The 18069-nt window shown below is 44.5% G+C and overlaps 2 protein-coding genes across 4 annotated transcripts in view; one reads left to right on the top strand and one right to left on the bottom strand.

Annotated features, from left to right (window-relative positions):
* Nucleotides 1–9203, bottom strand: part of LOC147616584 (FKBP-like peptidyl-prolyl cis-trans isomerase family protein) — a 39323-nt gene extending 30120 nt beyond the window's left edge. For all 3 annotated transcript variants that reach the window (XM_086777653.1, XM_086777656.1, XM_086777654.1), the window contains exon 1: nt 8803–9203. In XM_086777653.1, the coding sequence (XP_086633779.1) occupies nt 8803–9133 (331 nt within the window). In that variant the 5' untranslated portion in view covers nt 9134–9203. The remainder of the gene's footprint in view (nt 1–8802) is intronic.
* On the top strand, nt 823–2226 carry LOC147616585 (uncharacterized). The gene is made up of 2 exons (XM_086777125.1): nt 823–1533; nt 1637–2226. Exons 1-2 carry the CDS (start codon nt 1238–1240, stop codon nt 1998–2000), a joined length of 660 nt encoding a protein of 219 aa, XP_086633251.1. The 5' UTR covers nt 823–1237; the 3' UTR covers nt 2001–2226.
* Nucleotides 9204–18069: the final 8866 nt, after the last annotated feature.

Here is an 18069-nt window from a genome sequence, read left to right as displayed (position 1 = left end):
TGTATCCTTGGCAGTGACAGGTCGAAGTGTTGATGTGTTTGTGGTTGAAGAGGCTTGGTCGTCAGACGCAAGGTTGTAATTCCAGAGGCGGTGTGGCCGTGGTCGAACTCCCTTGGCAGTAAATCCAGGCCGGAGTGTTTGTATGGTTGTGTGAGTAAGGCTTCTGTGTCGGGAGAAGCTTGTATACAGTTTTGATTGGGAATATATTGCTAGGTGTTTATCTCGGTCTATGGTGTCCCTGTTTTGTGCTGTCTTTTTGGTGTGGGTGGTGTGGTGAACGGAGAGAGAAGTGTTCCAGCCGGTGGCTGGTGGTGCCCCCGTTGGTGTTAGTGTTTCCAAAGTTGGGAGGTGAAGGGCTATAGAGGCATGGTCTTTTTTTCTTGTTTTCACCTCACATCTTTCTGGTGCCCCCACTGAGGAGAGCTCTGGTGTTGTTCTTTGCCTAGAAGGGTGTATGTCCCACTGAGGAGAGCTCAGGTATTGTTGCAGATTTTCATGATGTGGTAGGTTCTACCTCTGCTCCTTGTGCCCACAGGTCTTCCTTGCCCATTAGGCCTCGTTTTCAGAAAGCACCAGTTGCTGAGGCCACCCGTGAATTGACAAGGTTGTTTATTCAGTGTGCTTTGTCATTTCACATTGTGCGCACTCCAAGATGGAAGAAGACCATGAGAGCCATTAGCCGCATTGGGTATGAGTGGGAGGGTCCCAAATATGACTCCTTACGCAAGAAGCACTTGAGAGATGAGAAAGATCTTGTACAGCTTGAGATGGAGCCTTTGAAGGCAACATGGCATAAATATGGATGCACCATATTATATATGCGGAAAAGGAATGTTTATAACATTTTGGTGTCCTCCTGCAAGGGCGTAATGTTTATGCGTGCCATTGATGCTTCAGTTCCAGGGACGGTGGTGACAGGAGCCTTTATATGGCAACACATACGCCAGACAATGTTAGAGATTGGTGCTCAGCATGTGGTGCAGGTGATTACTGACAATGGCTCTAATTGTGTGTCCATGGGCAGAATGTTAGAGGATGAGTTCCCAGAGATAGTGTGGACTCCTTGTGCAGCACATAGTCTTGACCTCATGATAGAGGATGTTGCTAAAATCCCTTGGATTTCTGAGATCTTTGCTATAGCTCGGAGCATGGTGAGGTTTGTTACCAAGAGGCTAAAAGTCCTCTACATGTACTGTGCCCATAGTGATCTAGAGTTGCTCAAGCCCTCAAAGCGTACATGTTCATTGTGATTGAGAGGCTAGTGAGAGTCCAGCAAGGGCTACTCCGCACAGTTGTGTCACGAGAGTGGATGGCATGGGAGGATCGAGAGCAGCCCAAGGCAGTGGCATTTGTGCGTGCTGTGATGCGAGAGAGTTGGTGGGATGATGTCAAAGCACTTGTGAAGGCCACTCAGCCTCTTTACAGTGTCCTTCGCATCACAGACATGGAGGGCAGCACTCTTGGTCTCCTTTACGAGTTCATGGACCGTATTGGAGAAGCCCTGAATCGGTGCACCATTCTATCAGCAGAGAGGTATGTAATATGCAATATGCATGTCTTTCCAGCTTTGTACTTGTCGGGTTTATTTGGCTTTGGTTGTTGGTGAATCGTTATTCGTGACTTGGTCTATGAATAGGGTCCAGGACATCAGGGAGGTTTGGAACCGTAGATGGAATTGGTTTCATAGACCAATCCATTCGGTTGCCCATATACTGCATCCTCTATGGCGTAATGAGGAGCAGTTCAACAACGAGGAGTTGGAAGAAGGGTGGCAACAGTACATCCAGAGGTGGACAGGAGGTGATATTAATCTCTTGAGAAAATTGGAGGATGAGCTCTTGGTATATCGCAATGGGAGCCGTGTTTGGAAGACCCACCGCACTACTAAGAGAGACACAGCTACAGCCAGTCTCATGGTGGGAGAAATATGGGATTGGTACTCCATTACTGGTAAGTGTTTAGTATTCAAATGTTACATCAATAATAGCCATGAATCATGATGCAATGGGAGGTTAGTGCTTTATCATGACTACTTACAAAGTTTTATGGCCTTTCTATGACAGAAACGCCTTGCATTGCGAGTCCTCTCACAAGATTGCAGCTCTGGGCCTTGTGATAGGAACTGGAGCACATGGGCTCTCTTCCACACAAAGAAGAGGAACAAATTGAGCAGTGCTCAATTAGAACGGTTGGTTTATTGTCATTGCAACCTCCGTCTAATTGAGCAACAAGGCAATCCAGTCGAGCCGCGCCAAGTGAATGTCGACAAGATTGACATAGAGTTGGTGAAAGATGTACCGGATATTCCTCAGGAGGAGTGACATCTATGCTATGCTTTACGAGGAGTTGATGGCACCAGCTCGTATCACACGAGTGCATGCATCTAGAGATGGAGCTTCTACGAGTGCTACGGCTACAGAACCTGAGATTTATGAAGCTGAGGCAGAGTCTTCTTCCGGCACACAGTCAGAGACATCAGAGGATGGAGATGACCATGAGGAGTCGTCGTCGTCTCTGTCTGAGGAGGATGACTCCTGAGTCCTGACTCCTGATTCTATTTTCTACTTTATTTTGTACTATGTACTGTGTGTCACATGTGACACGGATTGTGTTTGACTATTTACTATTGACTCTTGAGCTTACTTATGATGAGCATTTACCATTGAGACTCTGTGTCATGTGATTTGTCTATTTTGTATTATCTATGATTGTTGATTCATGAATCATGATTGAAACCTGCAGGCTGCAGCCTGCAACCTTTGAAGTTAAAGTCTGGCATTTGAACTTTGTAGTTTGTACATATTCAGCATACACCATGGCTCATTTCTTTCTTGCATTGTTTTTATCTAGGATTGAAGTTTGAAACTTTGAGTTTGAAGTTTGAACATGGATGACTGCCTTGGCATATTTGGCATTTGCTATCCCATGGGCCATGGGCCCATTATGCATAGATGATCGTACATACTTATTACTAAATCCTGATACATCATACAAGCATGCATATATTCAACATATTATCATTTTATCAATGCTATCAATGATCCCATATATTCTGGCATATAAATATCATATATGGTATTGATTTTTCACATGCCAAGATGGGAAAGTTTGAAACGCGTTTCAAACTTCTGGGAAAGGTTTGAAACGTTTCCAAAACGTTTCAAACGCGTTTTTGAAACGCGTTTTTTGAAATGTGTCGCTACTATGGCTGAGATGCTAAAGGCAAAGTCCATGGAGGACAAGGATTCAGAACCAGCTGAGCTATATGGTTGTGAAGAGATGCCTGAATTACAAGAGCTCGAAGTGCTTGTGGACACTACTGCTGGAAAGGATCTGGATTTTTGTCTGCATAAAGGTCAAAATGTTGGAACCTGGCCTTCACTGGTGTTGATGAATTGGATGCTAGATGTTGCAATGCCACAGGTTTTGAAGACGAGGAGGTTTGTTGTGGGTGAAGTGGACGTAAATGATTTGGTGGCACATATGGTTGATGTTTGGTATGTAGTGATACAGCCATGGTTTTTCACAGATGTTGGGAAATGGGATGGTGAGTTACAGATGTTTCCTTTTGATCCTGGTGGATAGCTATTGGAATTTATGCTTTTTGCTGCTGAGCATGAATGCTCTAGCAGATGGGGGGGTTGGCAAAGTATGTCAGGTGTTTTTCTGAGTGGTGTTTTGGGCTTGTGTACATATGGATGCATGACATGTGTGAAGGCTTTGCTATGGAATGCGCTGGCGGGTGTACAGGGTGGATGGTTTTGTTTTAGGCTTGTGCAAGTTGTCCAGAGCGTGGTCTACTGGAGGTCTGCTGGAGATGGTATCAGCCATTCGATGGCCTGAATGTGTACGCGTCCAAAATAAAGTGGGCACTCGTGGGTTGTGTTTGAAGATGTGGAAGCATGAGGGCAATTAAATATCGAAGAGGACCAAGGTCGCATTGAACATGGTGTGAAAAGCATTGGGGTGGCCATCATTGAAGCTCTAAGAAATAAAAATAATATAATATAAACGTGGCCAACCAAAGCAATAGCCACGTAGAGGCTAACCTTGCTGCCAGCACAGACCTCTGGAAGGTTGGCGAAGAGACCAAAAGTATGGAGTTGCCATGGAGTCGTCGCCCTGGGGGTTAGCTGCAGCAGCTGTTGGCGATGGTTGGAGCCGCCTCTGGCAACGGTGTGAGGCAAGATTGGAAAGGCCGCCTTGTAGAGGGCTGGGGGGCTTCTCTGGCGAAGAGGAAGCACCGCAGGCGCTATGGCAAGAGGGCGCCCTGGTCATTCTGCAGAGAAGAAGGCGAAGGGAGTTGCCGCCTTTGAAGCTGGTGTGGAGGCGCAAGGGGCCCGTCAGAGGAGCTGAAGCCGGCAGAGAGCTGGTGATAGCAGCAGAGGGAAGCGTGGCTACGGGCGTCGACTGTATCAGAGAGGGAGGCGGTTTGTGACGGCCTCAGGGCACGCAGGTGAGGCTGCGCAGAGCTGCTGGGGAGCTGCTTCGAAGGTAGAGAGTCGCCTACGAGACAGCTGGAGCAGCCGCACGCACACACAGAGGGGAGGCCGCCTTTGAGGTGTTGGCACAACAGAGGGTGCAGCTGGATGCGCAGAGGCTACCTTTGCTTGGGCTAGGTGAAGCAGGATGTGGAAGCAAAGGCAGGTGCTGAAGACCGGAAGCTGATCGTGGCTGGCACGTGAGCGTGCGGGGTTGATGAGCAGAGAAGCTGTGGCGACTGAGAGGAGGTCGCCTAGGAGACAGAGGTGTGGACAAGCGAAGAGCAGGGGCTGGATGTGAGACAAGCTTGACGTGGAAGCTGTACAGAGACAGGTGTTGTTGCTTGGCTGGTGGGGCCGGTAGCACTGCAGAGAAGCTGCCTGTGGTAGAGGAAGTGAGGATGTGAGGCTAGCAGAGGATCAGCACACAGAGAGAGAGAGAGAGAGATGTTGATGTAGCTGCTCCTGCTGGCGACACACACAGAAGTGATGGGCTGCAGAGAGAGTTGAGGGTTAGCTGGTGGGGCGCCCTCTGAAGAGAGAGAAGTGGCCGGGTTCTTTCTGGTGTGGTTGGCACAGCTTGCAGGCGAGAGGTTCGCGGCGATTGGAAAAGCTGACTGTGGGCAGAGGCAGTGGATCATGTGCCGATTGAGGATGTGGTGTATCCTTGGCAGTGACAGGTCGAAGTGTTGATGTGTTTGTGGTTGAAGAGGCTTGGTCGTCAGACGCAAGGTTGTAATTCCAGAGGCGGTGTGGCCGTGGTCGAATTCCCTTGGCAGTAAATCCAGGCCTGAGTGTTTGTATGGTTGTGTGAGTAAGGCTTCTGTGTCGGGAGAAGCTTGTATACAGTTTTGATTGGGAATATATTGCTGGGTGTTTATCTCGGTCTATGGTGCCCCTGTTTTGTGCTGTCTTTTTGGTGTGGGTGGTGTGGTGAACGGAGAGAGAAGTGTTCCAGCCGATGGCTGGTGGTGCCCCCGTTGGTGTTAGTGTTTCCAAAGTTGGGAGGTGAAGGGCTATAGAGGCATGGTCTTTTTTTCTTGTTTTCACCTCACAGCATTTTCCCACCCACCCTTGCTCAGGTCCCCCAAGGCAGCAACATAATGGGGACTTGAATTTCATCCATTTCTTCTCTTTCTCTCCCACATATTTACCTGCTCCTTTCAAACATTCCCTCCCTCTACAATGGGAGGGTCTGTAGATGACAAAATCAACCAGCTTGATCATATCCTTAGGGATCTTATCAAGGACCAGAAGAAGACATTGGACAGCACCATCACCGCCATCAAGAAGGACTTATTGACGCGCATGGGGAAGCTGGAGGCCGAAGCGGAAATATGGAAGGAAGAGAAGCTTACCATGCAAGAGGAGTGGGAGATTTCCCAACCTTTTGAAGGGCGAAGTGGCATCCTTACGCGATCGTCCACGGGAGGAAGGAGAGACTCTTGAGGTGGACAAAGAGGCGATCAAAGAAGAGATCACCAAAACCCTCACCCACACAATCGAGGGGAAAATGGAGGCGGCCCGCGAAGGATGGGTAGAAGTGATGAAGAAGAACATCGAAAAGGAGGTGCAAGAAGATATACAAGTGATGAAGAAGAACATCAAGAAGGAGGTACAAGAAGATGTACACATGATGCAGTCTACTCTTGATGAAGAGAAGATGCGACGGATCCGGCGCCTCAACATCCGAGTCACAGGGATACCAGAGAGCACTACCTCCACGCCCGAGATTGACGGGCGGAACCTATGTACCAAGCTAGGACTAAAGAAGGATGAGCCGCTCCCATTCACTAGAGTATGGAGGACAACCCCAAAGGACTCCACCAAAGGCAAGGCCTTAGTGCTACACTTCCCGGACGAGGAGAGTAGGATGAGCTTTATGAGAAGACGGGCTATCTTGAGGAGCTTGCCAGGGGACCCCATCTACTTCGATGATGACCTCACATGGATGCAACTGGAGCACAGAAGATTATGCATGCCGAAGATCAAGGCGGCACGCAAAGAAGGGAAGAAGGCACATTATAGGGATGGTCACATCTACATTGATGGGAAGAGGGTCGAATAGCGCCATCTAGCCTATGAGACACGGAGAAAACAACATGAAGACAAAGAGATACACATAGCAATCTAGAACTGTAATGGAGTCCTATGGACACATCCAGGGAGACTTGAGGAGGTGATGGAGGGTCGGGATATCATCTTGATGACAGAGACACATGAGAGCCCGGAGAGGGGCTTACCACGGGTTGAGGGTTATCAGTGGGAGTCAGCTCACCGACAGGGGATGAGACAGGCCACCTCCCGAGGTTCAAGAGGTATTGCAATGCTTTTCAGGCATGGGTTACATGAGCATGTTCGAGTCGTAGCACGAGACTCGGAGGCGAGATACATGTGGATTAGCTTACGCCTCTCGGAGACCAGATGGATTTATATCGCCCTTTGCTACTTTCCTCCGAAGGGGTCGCGGTTTGCCACCACCGAGGAGCCGGGTGGAGGAGAGGCTAGTGAGTCTCCATACTCTGTCTTATCTGAGGAGATCTTACACTATTCGACACTGGGAGAAGTCTTCTTGATGGGGGACTTCAATGCACGGACTCAGAGCAGACAGTGCGAGATCTATGACTTTGAGGATCCTCTGAGACTAGAGCCGCTAGCTACAGAGGATACAGGGACCACTCGGATCTCCGCTGATGGAGGAGCTGATAGCACTGGATATGGGCAACATTTCCTGGAGCTTGGGGCCCGACACCATCTCGTTATTTATAACGGGATGACTCAGTGGCCAGATTCAGGTGGGTTGACTTGCTTTCCAGTGGGAGGCGGCAGTAGTACAGTGGATTATGTGATGGGATCCCGGGAGGCAGCAGATATGGTGTCTCACTTCACCGTACCACCATGCCCCTTTGGGGCGGATCATACATACCTATCCCTCACTTTCAGGAGCTTATTGGAGACCCACCCACCCATCATACAGCCACCACGCACTATTTTTCACTTCACTCAGGACCTAGCCGAGGTGTACGACTATCATGTTCATGATCAGCTATTTGCCTTAGATCCATCGGCACCCATGGCCATGCTCACCTCCCAGCTATCACATGTACTGCACTCCGCAGCCACGAGGAGTTTCCCATACCACATACAGACAGGACGGCCACCTACATATGGGAGCATGCCCCAGAACCGATGGTATGATGATGAGTGCAGAAACCTTTACCGCAGTCTCCGAGTGCAGAGGGCTCGCAGGGAGATCACCAGAGGCAAGCAGGCAGGCAGGAGGATGCATACTCTCACCCGCCGTAAGCGGCGAGCTTATGAGGAGGCTCAGTACTGGGACACACATCACATGCTCATGAGCAAAGATGCTGCTGCTGCTTGGAGGAGACTCAGAGAGCCCCGTCCTCCCACACCTATTGCCGATCCTCAGACCTGGCAGACATATGCAGAGAGACTTTATGATGTGCCTGCACAGCCCCCTATACCACAGCCCACAGAGCCATGCTCCACAGTCTCCACCTTCTTCACCCCACCTATGGTTAGGAGGGCCATATGCCGACTCCAACATGGACGGGCGACAGATCATACAGGATTACAGGGAGAGCATCTCATCTATGCTATTGATACATTGGCACCATTTCTTGCTCATCTCTTCAACAGAGCCCTGTCAGAGTGGTTTCCGGCTGAGTGGACGATGCACACTATTGTACCGATCCATAAAGCGGGAGATGTACTGAGGAAAAGCTTTTTTTTCCCAGTCGTGAGCAGACCAACATCATAGAAAACCGACCAGCAGAGGAGGTGCCTATATAAGCGATATTCGGTCGTTGGCATCATTCATCTTATATTCTCTACAAGAGCCAAGGTCCAAGGGCTAAGACAGTCAAGAAAGGGCTAAAGGTAAGGCGGAAAGTGTAGATCAAGGGGGCCATCTTCAGATTGAATGCTCTCTCAGCCAAGTGAAGGTATCCAAGTCAATTCAGTCCAAGTTATTTACAACCAACAGTCTATCAATCTACTCATTCAATAAAGCAAATACACCACACGTAGTGGGAGCCCTTCAGAGAGTATTTGGGACCCAATCCTTGTATTTTGCTGTCCTCTCTCTCTCTCTCTCCACTCTTACTTTCATTACATTGTGCTATACATCATCAAGAACGAAGAGACTGAAAGTATATATCAAAGTATAATCTTTTTCTGTAAGCTTTCCCATGTTACAGTAGGGTAGAGAAAAAGTGACTCAGACAAAAGGATGAAAATGTTTCTTCTTCTTTTTTGGGTTGGGAGGGAAGGAGAGGGGAAGCCGTTTTGGTGCACTTACTGTTTGTTTGATAGTCATCGATGGGTATCTCCTTTTTGTTTCTGCGGTCTCGGGCGTAGGCAGGAAGCGCCAATGATGCAGCAGCGATGGCGCTAGCGACGCTCCAAAACCTTCTAGAGCTATGAAGCTCCTGGTCCTCAGCTGGCTCCAAATCTCCACGAAAGTTCTCGCAGGTTAGCCCCGAGACAGGAAATGCCCTGCATGGTGGAGCAGTTGTTGCTGCTGCTACTGAAGGAGAGAAAACGTTGAGCCTTACCAAATCCGTAGAGGCAGCCGAAGGTACAAACGAAGACCGAGAGAACAATGGGACAACACACAATGAAGATGCCATGCCCAGCCTATCCTTACAACGTAAAGACTGCCATAACGCTTAGGATTACTATCCTCGAGGACATGTATGTGTTAACGCATAATGTGTATGTATGTTGTATATGTAAATATATATGTGTTGTATACTACTTGGGCCCGTTACATATACCCCACCGCCCATGTGTGGGTGGGGGAGATTGCATGTCCATGAATTATGGTATGGCGATGTGTAATGGGCCTTAACGTTAGCCTAACAAGGTTTTTTTTTTCTGTTGATGGACATACATCCAACCACATGCACGTGTGAAACTTACATTCAGCCACGTGTAAGATTACTTCCTTACACCAACTTTTTTAATTGGAGAAGTGTGGTGAGGTAGTATTGCTTTCTATTTTTTTAGCTACATTAGGTTTAGTTTTCTTTTGGAAAACACAAGTAGGTGGCCCGCAACACCCAGAGATTGCTACGACATGAAGTTTTTGCTTGTATGCATACATGCATATATATATGTATGTGCGTATGCAAGTGTATGACTACGTGCATGTGTGTATGCATTTATGTATGTGTATGTATGTGCATGCATGTGTGAGTGTGTGTAGTGTATGTGTGTTTGTGTGTGTAATATATCTATCTATACTATCTATTATATGCACAAGTTTTTGTTGGGAAGGGAGGGGACACATGATGGTTGGAAGAGGGAGGGGAAAGAGAGAAGGGGGTGTGATGGGGGACATGGGGCATAGAGAGAGAGAGAGAGAGAGAGAGAGAATACAAATATATATAATAAAAATATGTAAACATATAATAAGCTAGGATATTAAATATATATATATATATATATATATATATCTATTAAATCTATATATAAATAAGAAAATTAAAGACATGTAAATAGTAAATACATAATATAATATAAATTTATAATTAATAAATAAAAATATATAAAATAAGAAAACTAAAAATATATGTTACAAATATATAATAATATAATATAATAATAGTATATATATAAATATACATGTAGTAAATATATAATATTATTATTTATAAACACATTCACACACACACCAGGTTTTTTTTGCGAGCGCTTTTTGGGGATCGGGCGAGCGGATTCCAAAAAGATACTATCCTTGCATTCAATTGTCTAAATTAGGATACGTTCTCCTACGAGACAAGGCATTGTAGAGCTCAAGGTCGGATAGGATAGGTTGGTGGATGAATATATTCTCACTTTGGCTTAAGCCTAGCACACATAAATAAATGAAGTACAAGTGCTTACTCGTAAGATACGGCTTCTTCTTGGCTTCTTTGTCTGCAAAATCTAGACATGTACAACAAGGTTCGTCTTTCACATGCACATGATATTTTCCCACGTGTGTATCATCCTTATGCGATTCGATCTTGAAAACTTCATACTTGTGCTCCACTCTCTGCACTTCTTCTACCACCATAGCGTTCATTTTCAAAAGCGAGCTTTATTTTTTTGGCCACTTCCTCTAATATCGAGGTGTGATACTTGACTCTTATGCCATTTTGCATGCTTGAGCCACCAGCCTCTATGTTAATAGTGGACCCATATGGCGGATCTTTTAAAGTTGCAATTGTAAAGAACCTTGAAGCCCAACTGCTACGGGATGGGGTGGGCATAACGCCTTCTACATTCTTACTCTCCACCTGGTATCCAATTGTCTACAATGAATATACCTCCTCGTCTGTGAGGTTCGTTCCTATAGCAACTTGCCATATCTTGGGTGGTGGATTGGGCTTTGGGTCTATGTTATTGTCCATAATATAGCACTGAAGCACGTGGTTAGGACAGAACCACATCCATTGTCTAATGAGACCATTAGCGTGCTTGTTGCATGTTCTTTGAAATTGATTTTTCATGGCCTCCCAGCATCCTTGCGGTCTCCTACATGTGTGTTGTACTCTGTTCCATGCGTGGCCTCATCATCAATATCAATTACCACCCTTGACAGTCTCGTGCACTTTCTTTGTCACCAGTGAGAGGGGTAGGTGCCCTATACATGGGTGTTTCTTCAGTTTCCTGATTAACTGTTCATACCACTTGGGTTGGGCTTGTAGAGCACCATTCTTTTAGTTTCTCCAAGCTTGGGCCTCTACCTATGTGCTTGCCTTAAGTGTAAGAGACTGCCTATGTGCTTTGCAAAATTGCATTCGCCATATCGGTAGTACATGCATTGTAAAGGGAAATATTGCGTCTATATTCTTCCCTTGCTAGCCAACTTCCATGCTTGCTTTCTGCTAGGTTTGTTCTTGGGGTATTTGGACCATCATTACTTCTCTCTATCGTTATCATGACTAAACCCCAATGTGTTATGCGCACCTCCCACCAGCTCAACCAAGAGTCCATTGCTGACAAATTCCTATCCATCACATGACCATTACACCACCATTGACATATCAATCGAGCCTCCACTGATGCAGCATCATTGGTAGGAGCCATGCGCCACTTCTCGCACATTGATTTGTGCTCTCCTTGAGATGTAACACACACATACTTTGTTGTGTGGGCAACTATGCTCTGCTCCCAATGAAATAGGCAAGACCTCTCCCTATATGTCAAGACGTTTTTTCCACCATTGAACACATGTCAAATTGCATTCTAGTTAGCCTGAGCCTCTCGTCTGCCTGAAACCATAGAAAATTGCCCTCTCACAACCATGGGTGGCCATAACTTCATTAATGCATTCCCATAACAAACATTGGGCCTCCATATCCTCCTCTTTCATTTCACATGTTGCAATCGTGAGAAGATCTTGCATGCTGCGTGAAAACTCTAGTCATTTAAGAGGTTGTACAATTAGCTATCTCTAACTACCTAAATACTCTACATTGGTAATTTGCTACCTTGGATCATATACATGTCAAGCCATAGTCTGATGTTCGTCGAGTGTGGTCAAACTGTATCCACGCATGTTGTAGGTCACCAGAGCCGGTTCGTCACATTCGATTCACCAAATCCAACCCTGAAGCGGGTCTAATGGTGGACATCTTGAAAACATAGCACTTCTCACCTAAGGACCAATTACCTGAGAACCTGCTTCCGTGGAAGAAGTGTAAGTACACTCTCACTACAGCTTCAGAAGTGCATCCAAGCCAAAGCTCTCCCTTGAAGGCCCTTATCGGATTGTAGTGACATCCGAAACCTAAAAAACAAATTGTTCAAATATCACAATTTACTTATCTAGATTTTAATAACTTTTACACAAACCTAATTGCCCAACCAGATTAGCCTAAACCAGATTAACCTACCAACTGTATTCCACTAGTGGTCCCAACCAGATTAGCCTACCAGCTGTCTTCCACTAGTGGTCCCATTTCCTCTGCAATGTTGACGAACTCTTGTTCCCCAATGAAATGTGAGGAACCACCTTCTTACACTAGTGTTACCATTACGATTTCTTTTGCCACACACATTTGTACCTTCCTTGCCCCAGCATTGTGATCCACCCCTAGCACCCTGGACACCATTTGCCTTGTCCTATTAGTTAGTACCTTTGATGTGCTTGCACGTACATTATGTTGATGGGTGCCGACGTGTATCATTAATCTGTTCATCGTCTTGTCGGAGGGCATCACATAATAGATGTAACAATGCACATCGCCAGAACTATGCATATCGCTGGAACTGCACTCCTCTCTAATGGTTGGTGACTTTAGCATGCTTCCAGTAAAATGTGATGTATTTGACACCTTGTGGTTCTTTAAACGCGGGCAAAGTTCATTAACACACTTCAAACTACCTAGGCAATGGCTTCTCCAAATATGCGAGATGGGTGTGAAAAGAGAGAGATATGTGTGTGAGAGAGGGTTGTGTCTATGTATGTGACAAAGACATAGAGAGAATTCATGTGAGAGAGACACACATATGGAGAGACGGAAAACTCTCTCACTTGTAGCAAGAGTAGTATGATCCACATGTAGCTCAATCCAATGGGATTTGCATCCCTTTCGGAGCTAAGGATTCAACCCGTACCGGTGCACAAAAGCTTATCCAATTGATGGAGAGAATGCTAAGAATACTACTACTATTGACATAGACTTAACACACACACAAGCTCAATCTTGCCATACTCACTCACTCATCATCCCACTCATCCATGCATCCAAACAAGAAGAAAGCTTAGCTATTGCATACACAAGATCAAAGCATTCTTCATTCTCAAATACTCATTTCCCTAGCATGCACACAAGCCTTGAAGCTATCAATAAGAAACATGCACACTAGAGAATTGACATGAGAAGAGACAAATATCAACTCATTGCATTGAATTAAAGCATTCTTCATTCTCAAATACTCATTTCCCTAGCATGCACACAAGCCTTGAAGCTATCAATAAGAAACATGCACACTAGAGAATTGACATGAGAAGAGACAAATATCAACTCATTGCATTGAATTAACAAAAATAGAACTTACAACAATGTAGATGGGGAGAGAGAAGAGCTTGCACCTCTATGGGAAAAGAGGGAGAGCTAGTCTCAAGAGAGCTCAAACATGAGTTTGCCCAATGTGTCCATAAGCTCTCAAATGAGCCACTTTTTATACAAAAACTCTAAAACTCCCAAAAGTTCCCATGTGGGATTATTGTCAAACCCACACCCACACTCATCTACAACTTGGAACTCTTTACAAGAGCCCTAAGTATCTTTTTGTTGCATCCTTGCATTGATCTTCACTCGTCACGCAACAACATATATATATGTCTATGTGTGTGAGAGTCATACATATATATATGTCTATGTGTGTGAGAGTCACACATAGACACATGCCCACATGTACACACATACACACGTGCACACAAGCGTATACAAATACACACACACACACATATGTATAGCATATATATGGGTATTTATAAATGTAAATAAAAATACACATACATATATATTTGATTGATTAATATTTATAGTTTTATTGAAATCTACTTTTACTCTCTCTCTCTCTCTCTATCTCTCTCTCTCTCTCTCTCTCTCTCTCTCTCTCGTAATAGAAGATATATTACCAAAAATTACTTTACAAATGGCCACATGGCCGCCATGTGATGTACTAGCTTTCCCTCACTAATTACTCTGAACCACAGGTGCAGCTCGAAGTACCCTCATCTAATACATAGCTATCCGTGTCATTCTCCACCAAATGAGCTGATTGCAAGGAAGAGACTTGCCATAATAGTAGCACTTTTATACGACCTATGTGAGCTGTACTACCAACTTTGCATCAAATATGAAGGCATTCCTAATCAACAAAATATGCCACAAACTTGTCCACCTTAAAAAATGAAAAAAAACTGAATGTTTTGGGTTATTCGGCCTATTCGAAATCTTGCCAAAAATCCAGTATTTAACCTTTACGGGCCTATCTGCCAACATAATCCATATGCGAGAAAGGAAATCCCACACCTTCTTTGCCACCATCGGACATGAAATGAAAAGATGTGGACATGTTTTCAAGCATGTAGTACAAAACACACAATTACCAGAAGCAATCCGCTACTTTCGAAACTAGTCCCCCAATGGTAGGCCTCCAAGTAGCATGTGCCTAGGAACACCTTCCCTTGATATAGAATCACCAGCCTTGTAAGATTACTTCCTTCCACCAGGCCCTACTTTTCCTCTCCTTTTTCTAATGTTCCATACTCTATTGGCCTTCTCAATGATCCAGCGCTTATCTTCCACCATCATATGGTACACTTGATTTGTTGTACACTGGGGACAATGTCCTGAGGCTTTCCAAATGCCCAATCTAACCAAGGTTAATGATCCTCCAATTAAGGAATATCACCAAATGGTGTAAGTTCTGCCCTCACCTTCTCCCATAACTGTACATATCCATGTGGAACCAGAAAATATTGATCGATTTTCGGGAAAAACAATAAGCGGCCTCTACGTGGCAACAAAGCATCCATAAAAATCACTAGTCCCAAACGAGCCATTCGATTGAATTTTGGCCGCTCAACAACTTTGTCACGCCCTAGAGCGACCATATGTAATCTGACATCTAATAGGGCTACCCCTCCACTCCTCTTTGGAGTAGTAACATGTTTCCAAGAAATTCACGTCTGCCCTGGCTTATTTCTTGCTCTTTTCCATAGCATAAATCTAATTGGTTGTTGTATCTGATGCAAAGCTTTGCCCATCCATGGCAATAAAGGCAGGAAAAAAAATATCATGCTAATGATAATGGATTGTGCCACTTTGAGCCAAACATGCATAGGCTAACCCTAAGATTTCCAATACACAAACTTATAGTTTCTTGTGGAAATCCATGCCAACAAAGCTTGTGAATGAACATCAACTCCAATCTGATAACCCAAGTGGCGTGTGATGCATCCCCTTTATATGACTTATCCATTCCATCGCAAACCAAGCAAATTGCTCTTGGTATAACTTATCAGAGTAGATTTCTGCATATTAATGTATAACCCTAAAGCAAGACTAAAAGTATCCCAAATAGTCATAGCCTTCTAAACATTATCTCTTTAAGCCTTAAGTAACATGAAAGAATCATTTGCCAATTTGCGGCCAACCATATGCTCTCCGCTTAGAAGACTAAGACCTACAACTTCACCATCCTCCACTAGCTTATCCAGTCGAGATAAGATTGGATGTGTAACAATTGCAAACAAGAGAGGGCTAAGTGGACTTCCCTGCCTGACCGATCTCGTCAAATGAATGGGCTTAGTCACCTCACAAATGAAAGGGCTTAGTCACCTCACAATTAATTATAAGCCTAGCCATTGCATGTTGGCTAATATTATAAAATCAAAGAAGACACATGAGGGCCAAATCCCATAGCCTACATAAGTTGTGAAAGAAAAGACTAACTAACGTGATCATAAGCCTTTTCAATATCCAGTTGAATCATAACCACCTCTTGCCTCGAAGCCCTTGCATAATCAATTCCAATTTGTACGTTTAGTATATTATGAAAAATATTTCGACCTTTAATAAATCCATATTGCCTTGGATGAATCAAAGTAGAAGAAATCATTGCATTCTGTTGGCCAAGACCTTTGCAAATATCTTATACATGGCAACCATCAATGTGATTGGTCTCCATTAGCATAGATTAACTAGGGATGGAACTTTAGGCAATAAACGTACAAGCCCAATCTTCTAACTCGTAGGAATGATACCTCTATTCCACACCTCCTGAAAAATAGAAGCAAGAGGGACCTTCAACTCATCAACATACTTCGTGAAAAGCTTGGAGCCCATCCCATCTTGGACTTTTCCCTTTAGGAAAATTCTTCAACACATCTTCCACCTCATTCGTAGAAATATCTCTTTCCAATTCATTTGCAAAAACATCTGATACCTGGTGTGACAAACCAAGTGAAACAAAGACTCTAGCTGCAATGACATCAGGAGATATGGCCTCCTATACGGACCCAACAAATGGCGATAAAAGTCCATACACACATCTACAACACAAGTAGGATTAGAATCAATACTCCTTGCTTATCTTGCATCCTGATAATATTTTCATGTGCATGCTTTTGTTGCAAACAAGCAAAGAACATATGTGACTGACAATTAGAATCCATTAGGGCATCCATTTGAGCCATAAGCTTATATCTCACATGTTAATTCTCGTGCAATGCTGCAACAACCTGATGGGAAAACCAATCAATAGCTATCCCAATGTCAGGGCAAGAATCGTCCTCTTGAACCACTTGGTTCAAATCAATCATCAACAGCGATTCTAGGTTCCACAACTTCTCCCTAAAATATGATGCTTTATGAATCCCATACTAGTGCAAGCTTTTGAATATTGAACATATAAGACTCCCAAGCTGACACCAATACTTGCAACATAAACTGATGGAAAACAGTAAGCTCCAAGAAAGTCTGGTTAACCTTAAGAGGAGCCTTTCCCAATAATGGCCTATAAGCATCCACACAATGGCTATGCATCTCCAATACTAAAGGGAAATGATCTAACAAAATATGATTATATTCCACCTGCATGGACAATATCTCTCTGACAGAAACAAATCATGTTGGAAAATATACATTCGGTCTAGACGAGCTCTTGTACCCCTATAATGTTGAGAGGCATATGTAAATCCTCTCTCATGTGGGTGTAGCCAAATGACCACATATCTTGTTTCAAAACTTGATTGGCAAACACATTCCAGCTAAGCCTCTCTGGCCCATCCGTAATAGAGTGAGGTGTAGAAGCATGCTTTGGCAATTCACATGCATTAAGATCGCCCAACACAAATCTAGGCTTAGCGTTGCACAAACACAATAAATTGTCCCAAACTGACGATGTTGTGCAACACCATTAGGTGCATACAGCCCCACAAGCCATAATGTTTCATCCATGAACTCCACTTCCACAACAATGAACCACCCCTAGACATCTTGCATAACCAAAGATGGCTTAAATTGAGATTTCACTGCAATCATGACCCCCAATTGTGTAGTGGGGTGCCCACTATAAAACACACGAAATTTCTTGTAATCATACACTTGTCTAGCTATGGAATGTTGTTTATGCTCCATAGCACAAAACATATCCCATTGACCTTGAAACACAGTATGCCACATGCGATAATTATTGGACGATGAACACACACATTTTACATTCCAAAGAGCAATCTTCATAATCCATCAAAATAGAAATCCAATCAATGAGAGGTACCACCATCAGCCTCTCTTTCCTTAAAATATTGCATAGGATCCTCAATGCCTTCTCTCTCCATATGTTCCCATACTCTTCGCAGCAAAACATCCACCCATTCCTTCTCACCTAAAGTACGGGCATCACCAGGTGATGTATTCTATTTCCACTTGACATCCGGATACTTCTTGTCCCAGGCTGAGACCGTAGCCCCTTTTTTATCAATTAGAAGAGGAAAATTTACATGATTTTCTTTCGTAACTCAAGGTCTCCCCTCACATACACTCTCTCACACATAGAA

This window comes from Cibotium barometz, chromosome 38 (assembly GCF_041138505.1).
Source record: "Cibotium barometz isolate CiBa-2024 chromosome 38, ASM4113850v1, whole genome shotgun sequence".
NCBI lineage: Eukaryota > Viridiplantae > Streptophyta > Polypodiopsida > Cyatheales > Cibotiaceae > Cibotium > Cibotium barometz.
This window is presented reverse-complemented; position numbering and strand designations above follow the sequence as displayed.